Genomic DNA, 19,614 nt, shown 5'->3' with positions numbered 1-19,614 from the left:
TCCTTCGCAGTGCACATGACAGGCAGGCAAAATAGCAAATCAGATGTTTGTTCAGCCATCGGTCTTGCCCCTTTTGCACCATGCTCACTTTTTAAAATGTAGGGTGTTCACTTCAACTTTGATCCCCACCACTTCATCAATAATACTTTTTAAAACTGCTTCGGGGATTGGTGGTGAAGTTGGCATGGATCTTTGTGACTTTCTCCCTTTGCAAGTTCCCCTTACTTGTAACTTGTATCCTGGTTGCCCTACATGACTCCACCTTTCCCCCATCAGCTTCTTCTTCAAAACCCACCTTTCCCTTAGAAGTACTTAGCATAACCCCATAGATCTCATGCCTCACGTATATTGCCCATGGGTTTCTAAAGTAATTGCATATTGTTCCTGTGTCTGTCCTCTGCATCCATCTCCCTAATGGCATTGTATAAATAAAAAACAGCCATAATCATGATTTTTAGCCCACTTTTTGTCAGCTGTCATATTAAACCTCTAAGCCAAGTCATGTCATCATGTTGTAAGATTTAAAAAGGGGTAGAGATAGCTTAATTATGGTGATGTTGCTGCCTTCAAATATACACAATGTAAAAATCATGATTTTTAGCCCACTTTTTGTCAGCTGTCATATTAAACCTCTAAGCCAAGTCATGCCATCATGTTGTAAGATTTAAAAAGGGGTAAAGATAGCTTAATTATGGTGATGTTGGTGCCATCAAATGCACACAATTTTCCTCCCTGGGATGAACTTTGAAAAACCAGTTGCACAAGGTTTTTGGCATGATTCAGGCTGAACTGGGGAAAGCTGGCTGTGGGGAGGAAGGCTGCCAGTTGGCTAGTGACCCTGATGTCACCAACCCGCCACTTCTTCTTTTCTTCTTGGCAGCCCCTGGAGCAATTTTGCAACTGGTTTTAAAATTAACTTCCTTTTCTTGGTAAGGTGAAATACATACATACATACACATATATATCATATATATATATATATAGCATATATCTATGCCAACTTTTGTATCTTGGCATGTCCCTTTCCTCCTACCTCCCTGACAAACCATTGCCTTATGTGCTGTCATTGTGCCATGTGCTGTTTTTGTACTGGTGTGTCTCATTTCAGTGCTGTTCCTCAGCACAACGCTGCAATGAACTGATAACGTTCATTTTCCAAAGTTGCATTGGTGACAGTGCATTGTGTGAAGGAGGCTGCATTTAATGATAAAAGTAGCCTTTGGGTGAATTGGATGACTGTCCTCAGAGCACAGCACAGTGAACTTGTCTGATTCTTCACTAAGGCTGTTTGGGCAGTTGTGACACTCTTATTTCAGAAGCGCTCAGACTGAACCCATGAAGCTGAGCTCATCCTAGCTGGTTGCTTAGTTTAGAATTGCCATCAGCCTAAGAAGTGGGTTGTGTTCAGTGAGCATGGTAAAGTTTAGGGAAGCAACCTGACCTCCCTTCTACCTCGGAATTCCAGTGTGGAGACTGGGAAAAGTCTATGTTCCATATTCAATGCCTGTTTATTACAGTATATACCTTTGCTCGCAAGGGCTCTTTAAGTCACCTCCTTCTCCGGTGTAAATAACTAGAGGCTCTGGTAGGATTTGCTGCTTGAGTATCTTGAGCAATTGGCATTCAGAAAAATGAGCTGCAGGTAGGGGAGGTAGGGGTGGGGAGCCTATGATATGGTCAGACTCCCATCAACTATGACCATTGGCCGTGCTGGCTGGGAAGAGGCATCTGGAGGGGCACAGGTTCCCCAGCCCTGAAATAAAGTGTGGGGAGGAGGTTAAAGAGCCCTTTGGCTTGGGTCTTAGGTAATATGGAAGCAAATAAGTTTCTGGCCCTCTAGCCCTTGCTCAATTCAGAATATTGCCTCCGGGTTTCACAAATGCGGTTTGTTCAGGAATATAGGGGAAAGGAGTTGGGAGACATCTCAGCCAAGAGAAACCCGTACTGCCCTGTAACTTGGTCACACCACACAGTGTGCATGAGGCTTCCACTGTGCAATTCAAGCTGGGAGGGTTGCGGCAAACTTCACTGGGCCCATGCAATGCAATATTGATGCCAATGGTTGGCGTTAGCTTCTTAGTCTCATGAGATGAGAATGCAAAACTGCAGGTAGGGGATAAATGGCCCTCCAGATGTTGCTGGACTCTAGCTTGGATAGTGGTCAAGGTTGATGGGAGTTGTAGTCCTTACAACCTCTGGAGGAACTGGGCTCCCTATCCCTGATGTAGAGGGCAGAAAAAAGGGATTGCCTCTAAGAAACAAAAACGTAGGAAGCAACCTCATACCAGATCAGAGTATTTGTCTGTCTAGCCCAGTGTTTCCCAAACTTGGGTCTTCAGCTGATCACTGGCCTTGCTAGCTAGGGATGATGGGGGTTGTAGTCCAAAAACAGTTTGGGAAACCCTGATCTAGCTCAGCGTTGTCTATGCAGACCAGCAGCTGCTCTTTGGGCAAAGGAATCTTCCTGTTGCTACCTGATCCTTTTGACTGGAGAGGGAAGGGGCTAATGATTATTATCCAAAGAAGCCCAGGGCAGCAAATGTACATGCAATAAAATATATTTAAAAGAATTCCATTACAGGTGCAGACTTTGAAAGCTCCCTACTTAAAAGTCTTGTTGAAAGAGGGGATGGCATCTGGTAGCTGCCAAAAAGGCAACAGAAGCAAGCCTTGGATTTTTTTAGGAGCCCAGGAAATAAAGCAGCAGAATTTTCCAGTCTCTGATTTTATTTTTATGCTGAGATAGCTTGCAGTTAATAGTTTTCAGATGAATCAGCATTCTTTTGATGCTGGCACTTAACCAGTGGTTTTCACATCTTTGTGAAAGTGTTGGCTCTCTCTCTCTCTGAATGTATGATGATCCCGTTTTGGAATGTAAAAGCACACAGCAAATCTTGCTTTGGTGTAGAGGATTAAACTTGATGCTTACCTCTGTTGGATTTCATTCAGAGATGGGATGCACAGGCTTGGCCCCTCCTGTTGAACCTTGGGTTTAGATTCCTGCCCACTTCGTGTAGCTTTGAACTATGTTCTAATGCTTATCCCAAGAGACAGGGAATGTGCTCTAGCTTAACCCACCCCACAATGTGGTTGTGTAGATAAAAGTAGGATAACCCCAAGTATGCTCGCCTCTTCCCTTTGAAAGACAGGTAGGATGCAGGTGTTTAAATTTTTAATGGTGTGGTTAGAACACAAGTCAAATCTGCCCTGCGCTGTGGTCAAACCCAGATGACTGAAAATTGTTTTGTTTTGTTGTTTTGTTAGGAGTCTGTCTATTAAACAGGAAGTGTATGACTATCAACCTGTTGGCACTGACAAGATGAGATGCATTGCAGCAGCCTTTTGTGTGTGTGCTTTTCATAGCTTAACTGTTCCTCAGGGAAGCTTAAAGAGCACTTCTCTCCTGAATACCCCAAGCCTCAACATCTGTTGCTAGCTCACACTAAATAAGATCCTTGTCCCAGATAGCCTTGTATTGATGGCCATGACTGTCAATGGCTCTCTGGAGCCCCTGTAGAGCTTTTCCATCACCTGCTGCCACATCCGCTTCATACATTTAAAGTATATTTCATGCTCAAGAATTATAGGAACTGCGGTTTGTTAAGGGTGCTGGGAATTGTAGCTCTCTGAGAGGGAAACTACATTTCCCTGGATTCCTTAGGGCAAGCCATGTGCTTTAAATGTGTGTTAAATCAAATGTGCATTAAATTTATAGTGTGGATGTGGCCTAGTCCTCAGAAGTGGAAATGCCAGGAATTGAACGCAAGACTTTATGTGTTCAAATTAAGTAATGAAGTGTGTGTGTGTGTGTTTGTTTTATATCATAGCTTCTACTTAATTTAATTTCGCGTGTCCCGAGGGATGCTCAGGAACGCATGCCTGATATCCTGCAGCTGGTATCCCGTCACCCTAAATTAAAAGGGAACCTTTTAAGTTCAGCACCATCTGAAGACACCATCCATAGCCTACAAAGTTTGATCAAGGTAACACTTGTCTGTGATACTGTCCTTGTATGTTAATATTTGGTTGTGGAGGGGAGGTGGTTGCGCAGTTTACTGTTGGGTGAGTGTGTAGGGTCATTGGCCTGATGCATGAGTGCATGCTGCTGACCACCCTGAGATTTTATTAGCAAGGCACATGGGGGTTCTAGTTTTATTAACAAGACGCTCATGGGGTTCTCTGAGAATTGCAGCCAGTCAATTTGCACCCTGGCAAAAAGGTTGGGATTGAAGACTCATTAAACTGGGTCTTATTTCTTACAACTTAAGAGTCTGGCTGATAGATTAGACCCAAATGGTCCTAGCCCTCCTGCCTCCTTCCCAAAGCCTGGTTTGTGCTTTCCCAGCTTTGTAAGGAGGGGGAGGGCTCTAGGACCCTGTCAAAATCCTTGTGCCCCCTTCCTAAGGGGGGGGCTCATTACCTGCCTTTGGGAAGGCAGTAAGATGAATGAGGGGTGTCATAGTACCCAAGTCCCGCCACAGCCAGGTGCTTCTGGGAAATGTCAAAGCTGGACATGTGTGCAATGTTTTTTATTTTTTTTATAAGTTCTCCTTTCAAGACCTTGACCAGAAAGTGTGAGATATGATTTCAGAATAGGCTTTGTATGGATTTACTGGGCTGCAAAGAACTGATCTTGTGTCTTTGGGCTGGTGAGATAGAACAGCCATTGTATTTGCCTTCTCTGTCTGGTACTCTGCCCAGGCCACACCGCTCACCAGCCCTGCTTCAAGCCCTTCCTTGAGTGTTTTTGCCTGGCTGGAACATGTTGTTGAACTCTGATTATGCTTCTTGCTTGTCTGGATATAGGACTGAGAGAGGGGTGAGTGGGTGGGTGGGTGGGTATAGAAGCTAGCCTATTGCATAAAGGTAAACTTTACATTCATTGCTCCACCCACTTCTGGCTGTGGCCCTGGCAGGGAATGCAACCCTTAAACTGTTTTACTGCTTTAGTGTTGGCACGCAATGTATTATCTGTACTTTCAGCACCGGGTTTAGTGCTGTGCAGTCAGTCCCGTCCCCACCCCCCCCCCGCCCCCACAAAAAAGTGCACCGAGGGGGTGCAAAATTGAGAAGATCCATAATTGAGAAGATCCATTTGGGGATGCAAAATTTTGGCCACGCACAGGGCGTCATATTACAAAAAATTACCCAAGTCTGTCTCGTGTTACTTTTGCAGAAGGATTGTTTTTCTATTGAAGTCATCTGTTGCTCGTCCTGCTTCAGTTGTCTCAAGACAAATTGTGAGCAAGATTCTGCACAGGCAAGATGTTGCAGAAGTTCTTTTTAGAATTAGGGATGACCGCAACCTTAAGCCTGATTTTGGGGGATGTGTAGCTTTTTCTGCAGGGTGATTTGATGCACCGAATTGCATTTTAGGGCTTGAGTTGAGAGGCAGTTTGATTTATGGAGTCTCCCTTCCAGCATTAAGTACTATTCCTTGGAAACAAAAGGACCCCCACCTCTTCCCCATTCTCTGGTAGTCACCTCTGATCAGGGCTGGCCCGCTCATGAGGCAAGGTGAGGTGACTGCCTCAGGCAGCAGATCCCAATGTCAATCTTTCTCCCCCAGCTTGTTCCTGATGTAGGTCTTTGCTGATGCCTTCTTCCCTGGAGGGCAGGGGCTGCCATTTTGGGGTCTGCCTCAGTTGCCAAAATGTATTGGACCAGTTTTGTCTCTGGTGGCCATCTCTGAAACCGGCCAAGGTAGCTTTGGGACAGAGTTGCTCTTTCATCATGGTGCAGGGAAGAGGTTCCTAAAACACAGCATCATTGCCAAAGCATCCTACATAGCAAACTCATTCTCCAAATGCAGATCCTTGCACAGTCCAAATGGCTGTGTCTAGTATCCATGCCAAAGAGGGAGATGTGGACAAGCTTGGGGGAATTGCAATGTTTGCTGAAGTACAAAAAAAAAAAACCAAAGGTGGAGAAGAGACTCCCAAAAAGCATCTTAGTGAAGGCTGAGCATGCTAAGTGGACCCGGAAAAGTGTTCAGGTTGGTGGGTTAAATGGAAAAGTGCAGAGAGGGGAATAGATTGGTACGGATTGTCTTGGGAAAAGGTGTGACTGGCTGGCAGGAACCCTGAGCAGGAACATTCTGCACGGCACCATTTTGTTGTGAGTCCCACCTAGAATCACAGAATCATAGGGTTGGAAGGGACCATGAGGTTCATCTTGTCCAACCCCCCTGCAATGAAGTGATCTTTCACTCAACGAGGGGCTTGAATCCACAGCCTGTAGATAAGAATCTCATGCTCTGCCAATAGTAGTCCTACTCCCAGCAGACGCATTAAAGTTAATGGGCCTGACTAACATAGGGACCATTAATAGACAAGACTAACTAAAGGTCTACTATAACTTAGTCACATACAAACTCCAGATTTTATGTAGAAGCATGAGATGCACCCTGCCTGGAAGGCCCCTTGAAAAAACTCAGATAATAGTTTGCCCCAATGGCAAGCCTTGGCTTATGACTGCTAAGGTTAAATCTTGACCAGCTCTGGTAACCAGGCCTTTTAAAGCTGACCTCAACAATAGCTTATTTTCTATTTTGAATGTTATTAACTCCCATAAGAAGTAGCCTCAATTTTCACAAATCAATTGAATGAAGTAGTCAATATTTTTCAAAGCCATACCACTTCATACTACTACAACCACTGGTATTTTTATTATTATTATTAACATAATACTGCTAATAATATACCTGCATGTTGCGAACCAGCTTGTTGGGCAGAAAGCAAAGTTTGAAACCTTCTCCCTGACATCTTACTTTTCTACATGCAGGGTATGTTTGGGAGGGGGAGGGGAGAATAATGTGAGCCTTCACTTGTAGGCTGAAATGATACCACCCTGAAGCAGATTAATTTTATTTACTGACCTTTTCATTTTCCTTTCAATATTTCCAAACTACTACTGTATTAGTTTATCAGATACCCAACACTTAGTGATAATTTCTCTGGGAAACATGCAAACAGGAAGAAAATTTTAAAAGCCACTATATGGGACAAACACCATGAGAATGGGAGTTAAGATATCTCCCTGCTGCCTGTGGGGAGCAGGGAGTTGAATGAAGCCTGCTCTCTTCTCTGATAGAACCCTTTGTTATTTCTTGGGCCTCATCTGCATTCTACATTTAAATCAGTATCATACTGCTTTAACCAATCACAGCTTATCCCAAAGAATCCTGGGAACTGTAGTTTGTCAAGGATGCAAGGTAAAAAGATTGTTAACAGAGGTGTTCCATGTTCTGTGCAGGTGCGCTTTGAGGATATCTGTGAAGGTCTTGTGAAGAACACCATCTCTGGGGATCAGTGGTTCTAAAGAATAACCTTTTTCTTTGCACAGGAAAATATGGATATGTGTGCAGCTCGCCGTGAAGATCAGAAAGCAGCTGACCGCAGTGGCTTAGAAAAGTCCACCCCAGTGGCAGAGAGCAAGAAAGGTAGTCATGCCTCTTCAGCAACTGAATCAGCCACCCTTATAGCTGATCAGAGCAGTCTTCTAAAGAGAAAATACTGCTCTGATGAGGCCCCAAACACTGACCCACCTAGCAAAATTATGAAAAGGGGTAAGCTTTCTTTAAAAAATAAAAAAAAGAATCTATTTTAGCACTGACCCGGAAGCTGAACGCCGGCTCCCTCGGCCAGTAAAGCAAGATGAGCGCCGCAGCCCCAGAGTCGGTCACGACTGGACCTAATGGTCAGGGGTCCCTTTACCTTTACCTTAAAGTGGCAATGCCAAAAAAAAAAAAGGATGGCTTATAATTTTTGAGAAGTTTGCACTTTCTAATTTATATGGCTAGATGCATTTTTAAAATGTTACTTTAATTTAAATAGCAATACAGTACACCTCACCATAGTGTGGGAAGACTGAGGAGGTCACCTGAGTACCTACTTAGTCTTCCATCCAGATGCTGACTGCTAATAGGGCATTTCCGGACCCTCATCCCTTCTGAAGTTTCTTTATTTAAATTGGGCTTGGACCTGAGAACCTTTCAAACAGAGGGTGGTTGTATCCAACAAAGTTTTACTTGCAAGGCATTAAGGGAAAATCAAATCAATATGTTCTATAGGTGGTATCTAACACCTTCAAAAATAGCTAGAATGTATAAAACAAAACATTTGTTTTTTTCTGTTTTGTTGTTGTTGTTCTGATGTATCAATAAAATCAATTTTAAAAAATGAAATTAATGGACCTGCACTAGTGATGTTCATTACTTTCAGTAGGTCTACTCTAAGTAGGACTAGCATTTGATACAAATCAGGATGTCTTCAAATAGAGGGAAGAGCCTAAATTTAAATTCAGTTATAAAATCTGAATATGTACCTTTTTGGAAATGTTACGTGTAGCCAGGCTACATGATGTGCAGAAAGAGGTGGTAGATTGTACCACTTCACATTGCATATGCCAGGGTTCACTACATCTTCGCATGAAAAAACCCACCACCCTGTACGTGTAAAAAATTAGCCCATCAGAAAGCGAGAGAAACTACATGTAGGAAAGTCTTGTTCATTATTTTTTTAAAAAAATGCCATGGGGCTGGAGGATTCTAAAATCCCTGCTCTCTGAAGTGGCACCATCCAGAATTCTACCACTGTATGTTCTGCAGAAAGTACGTGTAGATTAAATGCCCCCCCTAAACACAACACTTTTCTCTAAACTATAAAACTTTTGTATTAAGCACTTACAAATGTTAGACCTTTGAACCTGCAGACACGATTGTGATGCCCAAAAATGTGAGGTGCAAATGGTGGGTTCTTGTGGGAGAGATGATTGTTAAGTCACCAATTTCGATTGTTTGGCGTTTACACATCTGTGGCCAAGTGCACACTTTTAACTCCAATATATGCTCCTTCCAGTTCTGTAATGTGTGTGTTTGGTTTTCCCCCTTCTTTGTCCTGCCCTCCCTCCCATTTTTAACAGATGCAAGTAAGGGGAAAGGATCTGGTGCTGGGAAAAGTTCTCTGTTTGGATTTGTGGATCCATCAGATATGGAGTGTTCATTGTGCATGAGGTAACCATTACTATCTTCTTGTCTAAAATAGGTGCAGGGAACTTTTCAGTCTGCAGATGTTGATTGACTACAACTCCCATCATCCCTAGTCCTTCTCCATGCTTGCTGGGGCTGATGGGAGCTGGCATTCAGCAACTTCTAGAGGGCCAGAGGTTCCTTGTGGCTCATGAGGAGACTCTCCCAAGAGTCTGCAGAGGAGGAAACCCCAAAGAGACCAGAGGCACAGCAGGGCTCTGTTTAGGCTGCCCAGCCTCCCTGCCTAACAGCTGATGTGCAGGGTCACACAGCAGCACCTGCCGCTTTCCCACGTGTCCTCCAGATATTTTGGTGTGGATTGGAAAGAGACTGGGGGGGGGGAGAGCTGGAGAGCAGGGGAAAATAGGCTTTTAGAGGCTTTTTAGAGGGTGCTCCCCACTTTACACAATTCCACTTAGGCATGCAGGGGCCCAGAACATAACCCCCATGTAAGTGTGGGGGGGGGGATGCCTGTACTTCTTAAATAGAGTCCAAGCCAGTGGACGTTCCGCTCATCAGCCTAACCGCCTCACAACTTGCTTGGGGAAAGCAGGGCTGGTTTCCAGCCTTATCCCACTCCTGAGATCAAAGCAGCTTGTTCATTTCCCTGGTACACCCCCTCAATTTCCCAAAGCCCAGGAACTCCAAGACAAACTCACCTTGCAGTTCCCAGACAGCTCCATTATAGTTTATTCAGAGCATAAAGGCAGACCATGCTCCCCCAAGTCTCTTCCAGGGGTGGAAGAATATTCTGATCTCTTATGACTCTGAGCCTAACCTTTCAGTAACTGGATTCCAAGCTTCTAGGGATTCTAGAGTGCTGGGACTGGCAGCCACACACATATCAACAGTCAGATTATGAAACTTTATCAGAAATAAATGAGTCTTGTACATAATTTTTTAAATCCAATAAAATCTTTAATAAAAATTATTTTTTAAAAAAGAAATAAATGGTGGGGGAAAGCAGGCAACAGGTCAAACAGAATGCAAAATAAATCAAAGTGCTTTGGCTGTATAGCTGGACTAATCCTAGCCTATTCGCCACAGGACAGAATTTACTTACAAGTAGGCAGCAAGGATGGTCAGATCCAGCCTGGATCCCTAATGGTAAGAGGGACCATAACTGCAGCTCAGCTTTTAAAGGCTTTCTCTCCTCTCCTTGGAGGGAGCAACCTCTGGCTCTTTCTGACCAGTGACAGCCACAGTCAGTTTGTCAGATATGTCACATCTCCCATATGGGGAACCCAAGTCCCCTTTTGCATTTGAACAGAACTGGCAGGAAATAGGTGACAGACCGGCTTAGAGAAATGGTGGAAGCAGGAGATCTATCCTTTGTGACAGATGCAAACCAAGGTGCAGTGTTAACTCAGGAATAGAAACCCACTTGAAACCAATTCTGGAACCTGCTTAGTGCTAACCATGGTTGATGGTGGTGCCAACATAACCCTGAATGCTGGAGGGTGGCATTCAAATTCTTCAGGAGAGGGAATGAAAAGGAATGTAAGCATGAACACCTAGAAACAATTGTTCAGGTTGCTAGGCAGGTGATAGGTTGCCTGAATTGCTGGAAATCCATGCAACTGATTTGGCATGGGTCTGAGTCTTTTTACTTTAACTTGTAGAGCTTGTCATAATTGCCCATAAGGAAATTCAACGAAATCTGCATACTGTATTTCCATGAACCAGTAACCCAGTGATCTCATCTCCAACCGGCCCAAGCTGTTATTAACCCAGTTTGCCCGCCCAACTAAGTAATGTAGTTGACCTACATCCAGGGAGTGAGTCAGGGACAGACCAAGAAACTTGCATAAACACCTGCAGCACACCTAGGTAATTGGACAGAATTTCTCCGAGGCTGCTTTTTAATCCTCTCCCCTGATCCTTCTCCTTAAAACACATTCAGACTCGTACTCTGAACTGCTTTGAACTCAGGTGCTAGAATCCTCAGCCTTGTTCCAGGTGAGCTAATAGAATACAGTCGTACCTCGGGCTACAAATGCTTCAGGTTGCGTTTCTTCAGGTTATGGACCTCCGAAACCCGGAAGTACCAGAACGGGTTACTTCCGGGTTTTGGTGGTCGCACATGCACAGAAGCGCTAAATCGCTTTTGCTCATGCGCAGAAGCGCCGAATCGCAACCCGCGCGTGCGCAGACGCGCTGCTGCAGGTTGCAAACTTGCATTCCGCACGGATCACGTTCGCAACCCGAGCGTCCACTGTAATTTTGGCTGCTCTGCTTGAAGTGACAAGTTGCTGGAGGAGAGGACTTTCGGGCCCACCCCAAATATTAAAACTTTCAGCTGCCACCACCACCGTATTAACATTTCAGGCCCCCAATCTATAACAACTTTCCGCTGAGTCATGGCTTCCCCCAAAGCAGCCTGAGACTGTAGTTTGTAAAAGGTGCTGAAAGTTGTTAGGAGACCCCTATTTCCCTTGCAGAGCTACAGTTTTCACAGTGCCCTGGGAAGAAGGATTGGTTGTGAAACCACTCTGGGAACTGGAGCTCTGTGAAGGGAATAGAGGCCTCCTATCAACTCTCAGCATCCTTTACAAACCGCTGTTCCCAGGGATCTCCATGATATTGCTTTTAACTGTATAGTGCATGTGGAGCCCTAGACACATAAAATAGATTTCTACTTATATGATTTCATAGTTACACATATGCCCACACGTAACAAGGAAACCCTATACAGATCAGCTTTTCCACTATTAAAGGAACTCATTCTCTCTGTGGATCCTTATATAGTCAATATGTGACTATTGACTATATAACACAAACAAAGGGACATCAGTAGGTTCAGGGAAATCCCAGGATTTGGAAAGAAATAAAAAATTAAGGAAGGGACACCTCAGTCAGCCCAATGAGGACTGAGTATGCTCAATGATCAAGGCATTCTGACTGATTTAGACAAGAAAAATGAGGAAACTGAGTGGAGTATCCTCCAAAAGGGTAAGGCTGGCTGGCTGGCTGGCTGGCTGAAACTCTGGATAGGAAGACCTCACACAGCAACATTCTGTTGCTGTTCTACTTGTAACACTCCTGATGTTTTCGGTCCTTGGGATGTTTGGAACTTCATCCTTGCCACATTGATTGTTCATGGGTGTCAACTGCTGTGAATTCCCATGCCTTCCATTATTCCTGCTAAAAGATTGCATTGCTTTTCTTTCCACTCCTGATTTTTCCACACCAGGGTCTTCTACGAACCTGTCACCACCCCTTGTGGACATACCTTCTGCCTGAAATGCCTTGAAAGATGTTTGGATCACAAACCAAATTGCCCCCTGTGCAAAGAGGGTCTCTCAGAGGTGAGCCTGTGTTGCTTATGTCTTGTCACTGATGTTTCTCTAAATATTGGCATGCACCTGGGGTGGGTTAGGGACTGAAATGAGTCGTGAAACTGGAAGGACTCTATCGCAATGGGCAGAACTGGTTTCCATGCAGGAGATCCCAGGTTCAAATCCCTCTATCTCCATGTAGGGCTAGGAATTTCCCTCTGGAATAGGCAGCTTCCTAAGTTCCTGTATTGAAATGCTCCTTTTGCCATAGCCCATGTTAGGCATTCTGCTCATGCCCCCTCAACCCCTGCCCCTCTTGGCTTATGAAATACAGCAGAGGGAGGGTAACTGGTTGGGTCCAGTGGTTAATGCTTCACTGCATGAAGGGGTGGTCCCTGCTGCTTCTAAAGAAACTGGCTCTGGACCCCAGGGATTGGAACAGCTATTGACCAGTTGCCAATACCCCGTTTTGGGGGAAGGTGGTGGAGAAGTCTGTAGTGAGGCAGCTGCAGGCATTATTTGAGGACATGGATGATTTGGATCCATTCCAATCTGGGTTCAGGCCTGGCCACAGAACTGAGTCGCCCTTGGTTGCCCTGATGGATGACCTTTGCAGAGAGCAGGACAGAGAGGGGGTGTGACTTTGCTCCTGCCGCTTGATCCTTTGTTGGCATTTGATACCATGGTATCCTCCTGGACATTCATGCTTATACAAGTCTACCCCAATGCTTAATGGGATGTGGGTGGCGCTGTGGTCTAAACCACAGAGCCTAGGGCTTGCCAATCAGAAGATCGGCGGTTTGAATCCCCACGACGGGGTGAGCTCCTGTTGCTTGGTCCCTGCTCCTGCCAACCTAGCATTTCGAAAGCATGTCAAAAAGTGCAAGTAGATAAATAGGTACCGCTCCAGTGGGAGGGTAAACGGCGTTTCCATGTGTTGCTCTGGTTCGCCAGAAGCAGCTTAGTCATGCTGGCCATAGGACCCAGAAGCTGTACGCTGGCTCCCTCGGCCAGTAAAGCGAGATGAGCATCGCAACCCCAGAGTCGTTCGCGACTGGACCTAATGGTCAGGGGTCCCTTTACCTTTGTCTGATGCTTACAAATACTGGTGTGAGCATTTAACATTTTGTATGTTTTAGGTTCCCTGCTAGGTATAAAAACCCTTACCATGTTCAGGGCATGCAAAGCACTGTGTGGAACGCCCCCCCCCCCACCTGACTTAGGCTCAACCCCATCTTTGCCTGCCCCACACTTGATGTCAGGTGTAGAGCAGGTAGCAATGCTCGGTCGGTGAGCATGGTTTCTTTGCAAACGTTCGTATTCATAACTCCGCCCACCTGGAAATCACGCAACTCCCCTCCTACTAGTAGAATTTAGCATATTGGGCTTCAGCCCCAGAACCTATTGATTCAGACACGTTAATGGCACTATTATTTGCTTGTCACATTTTATTCCATACACCCTTGAAAGGCTCCATACAAGGCAGGGCTGTTTCAGAGGCACTCCAGGTGCCCCCACTAAAGGCTTGTCAGCAGTCTGTTAGCTAGAGGAGAAAATAAAATAAAATCAGATGAAGCTGAAGATTTTAACAGGGGAAGCTGCTCTAACGGAATCCTGAACATTTCTAAACCAAGCCTGAGAGGAATCCCTGTTTTCTGTTCCAGTGTTTGGCAATGAGGAAACACTGTAAGACAGTGCTGGTGGAAGACTTAATAGCAAAGTACCTTCCTGAGCAACTCACAGAAAGAAGGAGACTTCATGAAGAGGAAATTGCTGAACTTTCCAAGTATGTCATATGTCAGAAAGTTATTCCGTTGACGCAGAACTGACCTAGTGCATTGGGGGAGGGAATCAGAACCTTACCTCAAATACACTCAGCTATCAACCTACCAAAAAATGGTTTCATGTAACAAATGTTTGCAATAGTTCTGCATAATCATTTTTAAATACAGTGGTACCTCAGGTTAAATACGCTCCAGGTTACATACACTTCGGGTTACAGACTTCACTAACCCAGAAATAGTGCTTCAGGTTAAGAACTTTGCTTCAGGATAAGAACAGAAATCGGGCTCCGGCGGCACAGCAGCAGCAGGAGGCCCCATTAGCTAAAGTGGTGCTTCAGGTTAAGAACAGTTTCAGGTTAAGAACAAACCTCCAGAACGAATTAAGTACTGAGTTACTACTGTAGATTCATGGATAAGCGTTATAGCTAGCTAATTCTTGCTTACAGTAAACCCACTGAAATTAATAGACCCAGGTCCGTTAATTTCAATAGGTCTGCTCTTGAGTGACTACAACCGTAAGTGTTTATGACTTAAGGTTTGACCTGAAAGTTTTGTTTCTTAATTATCCTGTCAGCTGGGGTAGAATTCATTTGTGCCAAAGGTGTTGTTGGGGTTTATGCGAGCAAAGTCCAGCAAAGCAATAAAACTTTTTCACCTGGAGGCAAAGGCTTAGGAGTATTTTCCGACTGTTGCCTCCTTCAGAACCAGCTCACCCATTAGGCAAGGTGAGCCTGCTACTTCAGGCGGCAGAAGCCCCCGGGGAAGCACACCCACAGGCAAAGTGCCAACTCTATCTGTGCTGATTTTGGGCAAGATTGCGTCCATTTGGGGCAGGATTTCTCCCAAAATCGCATGAGACCTTGTGGCGCTGATGGCAGTTCCTAATCTCCGCCATGCTGGATGGGACAGAGCAGGCAGTGGCAGGAGCAGGTAGATGGTGGCAGCAGAACCAAGGCAAAATTGGGCCTTCTCGGTAGTGGCACCCTCCCTCTGGAACACCCTCCCTTCAGATGTCAAGGAAATAAACAACTAGCTGACTTTTAGAATACATCTGAAAGCAGCTCTGTTTAGGGAAGTTTTCAATGTTTGATGTTTTAGTATTTTCGGAAATGTGCTGTGAGCCACCCAGATTGGCTGGGGAAACCCAACCAGATGGGCTGGTAATAATAATAATAATACAACAACAACAACAACAACAACAACAACAACAACAACAACAACCATTATAAAGCCTATCAGTCTTCTCTTGAATCTCTCTCTGGTTCCAGAGGGGATTCAAATAAGCTTTTAGCATTCTCAGAACCAGTGGGGTTTTTTAATTAAAAAATGTTTAGAGGTACTCTCATTTTGACTCAAACAAAAAATCATCATTTTATAGTTCAAATTGGGAAAAATAAATACAGTAAATGGACAAAAGTACAAAGATTCACAAAATGTTTAGGGGTATTCATACGCTTGCATCCCCACAGAAAAAAGCACTGCTCAGAACTCTCACACCAAGCAGGCTTTGGTACCCTATCTCCTGCAACATCTCTGTGCAGAAGTCTGCATTTGCAAGCTCCCCTTCTCTGTTCAGTTGAGCGGAAAGGGTAGGAACACGATGTGCCATCCTGGTACAAGATAAGGGATCACAAGCTGCGACCTTGATTCTCTCGTCAGCAGTACATTGAAAAGATAATCCTCTGTGCCCAACAGATAATAAACAGGTGTTTGGGGAAGGACAAGTGATTGGGGGGGGGTAGTTTTGAATAACCCTCCATGCGCTGCTGGAGAGGTTCAGCAATGTGTACAGCTGTGCGTGGGTTTCATATGGCTGATGTACTCACTGATTACACTGTATGTGATGCACCAACCCCCCGGGGGAGCCTTGCCTACTCTTTTTAGCTGGGCAGCGGGGAAGAGCCTTCTCTGTTGGAAATTGTTGGGTTGTGCAGGAGTCTGGACCTACCCATCCCTAATTTTGACTGCATCAAGATAGCTGGGGTTGCACTGGTTGGGTTTTGCTGTATGGCTGTATTCAGACAACATTTATTCCATTTTCTTTACATTTCCTCCCCCCCCAATTTTTTTTTATTGATTTTCCATATTTATAACAAACATAAAAAAGGAAAAAGGAAACAGACAGACAGACAGACAGACATAGTTCCTAACTGTAATAGTTCCATTTTCGTTAACATTGTTGGGTGACTTCATCAAATCCCCCTGTCTGAGTTTCTATGCATATCATTGTAACGGTTTTCCAAAACTATTTTCACATAAAATTTACTTAGTCAATTAACATCTTTCTTTCTTTTCATTTTAACTTTAAACAGATTGTTCTATAACATCACATACAGTGGTGCCTCGCAAGACGAAAAGAATCCGTTCTGCGAGTCTCTTCGTCTAGCGGTTTTTTCGTCTTGCGAAGCAAGCCCATTGACGGATTAGCGGATTAGCGCTTTAGCGGATAAGCGGCTTAGCGGCTTAGAAAAAGGGGGGAGGGGAAAAACCCGCAGGAACTCGCAAGACATTTTCGTCTTGCGAAGCAAGCCCATAGGAAATTTGTTTTGCGAAGCACCTCCAAAACGGAAAACTCTTTCGTCTAGCGAGTTTTCCATCTTGCGAGGCATTCGTCTTGCGGGGCACCACTGTATTTAAATCCTAGGCCAGTCTGGTACTTGCAAGTATTTCTGTTTTAGTTATCTTAGCATATTTAGCTAAGTAGTCTTTAAATTTCGTCCATTCCTCCTGGCGTTCCTCGTCCTTCTGGTCGCGGACTCTTCCGGTCAGGTCGGCTAGCTCCTAAAAGTCCATCATCTTCATCTGCCATTCCTCCACTGTTGGCACTTCTTGTATTTTCCAGTTTTTAGCCAGCAAAATTCTAGCAGCAGTTGTGGCATACAAAAACAATCTACCGTATTTTTCGCCCTATAAGACGCACTTTTCCCCCCTCCAAAAATGAAGGGGAAATGTGTGTGTGTGTTATGGGGCGAATGCAAGCTCCTTGGCTTCAGCGATAGCAATGCGAAGCCTCCGAAGCCTGCACTCCGGAGGCTTCGCGTTGCTTCCGCTGAAGCCAGGAGAGTCTGCTCTTTGAGGCTGGTGGTGGGGAAAGCAGCGCTTCCCCCATTGCCCGCCCCAGAGGATGGGGGGGCAGCAGGAAGGCGCGTGACGCCTTCCCGCTACTCTCCAAGCCTCCTGTGGGCTTTTGCAGGAGATGGGGAAATTCCCCCACCTCCCGCAAAAGCAGGCAAAAGCCACGCACACTTTAAAGGGGCTCCGCGGCTTCTGCTGGCTTTTCTACAAGGGGGGGAGGGAATTCCCCCACCTCCTAGAAAAGCCCGCAGGAGCCGTGCACCTTTTAAAGAGCGCACCACTCTTGGAGGCTTTTCCTAGAGGAGGGAGAAGGGACTGACTGGCCGTTTCAGTCCCTTCTCCCTCCTGGTCGAAAAGCCCGCAGGAGTCACGCTGGGCTCCTGTGGGCTTTTGCGGGAGGTGGGGGAATTCCGCCACCTCCCACAAAAGCAGGGAGAAGGTCTTGGAGTAGCGCACAGGCTGTGTGCAGCCTGTCCACTGCTCCCAGAATTGCGGGGGGGGGGTCATATTTTTTTTCCTTGATTCCCCCCCCCCCACTGAAAACTAGGTGCATCCTATGGGCCGGTGCGTCCTAGAGGGCGAAAAATATGGTAACATCTTTCTTGGGCAATTCCAAACCTATTTTTCAAAGAAGAACATTTTGTTTACATTTCCTTACCTGATAGGCCACATGCAAACCATACATTTAAAACACTGTGGTGCTACTTTAGGCAATCATGGCTTCCCCCCACCCAAAAAAAAATCTGGGAGGTGTTAAAACATTTCCCACCATCACCCTTGGGGAGTGTTGGCTATCACTCGTAGCTGAGTAAGATTGTCTTCCATGAGCACAGTCTTAACAGTGAATCCGTACGTGACTGTGGAGGCCAATTCTGGATCCACACGTCCTTCCACTGTGGGGATATTGGTTTCCTGGTGGGAGTGGATCATAGCGTGGATTTGCCAAGCGTGTCTTCCTCTTAGCCTATTTCTCTCTTGCCTCCTGAGTTCAAGTGTCTTCAAAGCTCATGACACCTTTGGTAAAGGCTATTCTCCAATTGGAGCACTCGCAGGCCAGGAGCAAGGATTCATTAAGAATGAAGTCTGTTTTTCTCTGAGAGGACCCTGTTCTTGGATTTAAGCAAACATGGCTTCCCCCGAAGAATCCTTGGAGGTGTGGTTTGCCAAGAGTGCTGAGAGTTGTTAGGAGACCACCTATTCTCCTCACAGAACTAAAATTACCAGAGTTTCTCTGAAAACTGTAGCTCTGTGAGGGGAATAGGGGTCACCTAACAACTCTTAGCACCCTTAAACTACAAGTCCCAGATTCCTTTGGGGGAAGCTATGACCGTTAAAAGTAGTATAATACTGCTTTAAATGCATGGTGTGGCCTGAATATGGCTATGATCTTTCCCACAACACACAAAAAAAAACCACCACCTGTGAATCTAGTGGTAGTTTAGTACCCATTCCGTGTTCATTGTTTCCAGAGAGAGAGAAAATCAGCTTGCCACCCTGTTAACTTGGAAAATAGCAGGAGTTGTGTGTGACTAAATATGAAGCGGCATCCCAGCATACACTTCTTTCTCACCATTTAAAAACTAGTGTTCCATTGCAGTATATTCATCAAAAAGCCACAGTCCCATAACACAACAGATACTGCAGCATAAAAGGGATGTTAGAAACCGAGACAGAAGCGCCAGGAAAAACTAACACAATACAGTGGTACCTCTGGTTACGTACTTACGGTAATTCGTTCCGGAGGTCCGTTCTTAACCTGAAACTGTTCTTAACCTGAAGCACCATTTTAGCTAATGGGGCCTCCCGCTGCTGCCGCACCGCCATAGCACGATTTCTGTTCTCATCCTGAAGCAAAGTACTATTTCTGGGTTAGCGGAGTCTGTAACCTGAAGCATATGCAACCACTGTAAACCCCACATATGAATGCAGATGACGGCTAAAATCTAGTAGATTAGCAAAACGATACAAAAAATCAGGAACTGCGGGCTTGCTCTTCTAGTACGATACGAAGAAACAAACAATATTCTGAGTTGATCGTCGCCCTCTCTGTCAGTTTAATATTTGCCCCTCTTCCACATCCTGCCTCTCTTGTGTTTTGCATTGTGAGCAAGTGTGGGATGTTCAGAGTTTTAACCCCAAAGGTTTGTCCTGCAGCTTGAATAAGAATGTCCCCATCTTTGTCTGCACGATTGCCTATCCGACCGTCCCTTGCCCGCTGCACATCTTTGAACCATGCTACCGCCTGATGATCCGCAGATGTATGGAAACTGGCACCAAGCAGTTTGGGATGTGCCTTGGGGACCCTGTCAAAGGGTGAGTGACAGAGAGCATGATGCTGTTATGTGCTGCTAGACCAGCTTTGCCCAACATGAGTCCCTCCAGATGTTTTGGACGTGGGGGAAGGGGAGGAAGGGTCACTGCCCAGTGGTAGTGCACAATTTTCCTCCAT

At 45.3% G+C, this 19,614-nt stretch overlaps 1 protein-coding gene across 4 annotated transcripts in view; it reads left to right on the top strand.

Annotated features, from left to right (window-relative positions):
• The window catches only part of LONRF3 (LON peptidase N-terminal domain and ring finger 3), a 46,475-nt gene that overhangs the window by 15,935 nt on the left and 10,926 nt on the right, over positions 1-19,614 (top strand). For 2 of the 4 annotated variants that reach the window (XR_014560311.1, XM_083722843.1), the window contains exons 4-9: positions 3,828-3,983; positions 7,345-7,567; positions 8,923-9,013; positions 12,222-12,336; positions 13,971-14,092; positions 19,320-19,478. Coding sequence is in view for 3 of the 4 variants with exons in the window: in XM_083722843.1 (XP_083578969.1) it covers positions 3,828-3,983; positions 7,345-7,567; positions 8,923-9,013; positions 12,222-12,336; positions 13,971-14,092; positions 19,320-19,478 (866 nt within the window). In the remaining variant the exon portion in view is untranslated. The remainder of the gene's footprint in view (positions 1-3,827; positions 3,984-7,344; positions 7,568-8,922; positions 9,014-12,221; positions 12,337-13,970; positions 14,093-19,319; positions 19,479-19,614) is intronic. The other 2 variants (XM_083722844.1, XM_083722845.1) reach the window with 2 other exon arrangements.

Source organism: Podarcis gaigeae, assembly GCF_964106915.1.
Source record: "Podarcis gaigeae genome assembly, chromosome: Z".
NCBI lineage: Eukaryota > Metazoa > Chordata > Lepidosauria > Squamata > Lacertidae > Podarcis > Podarcis gaigeae.
The sequence above is the reverse complement of the archived record's forward strand: the minus strand, read 5'-3'. Positions and strand labels throughout refer to the sequence as shown.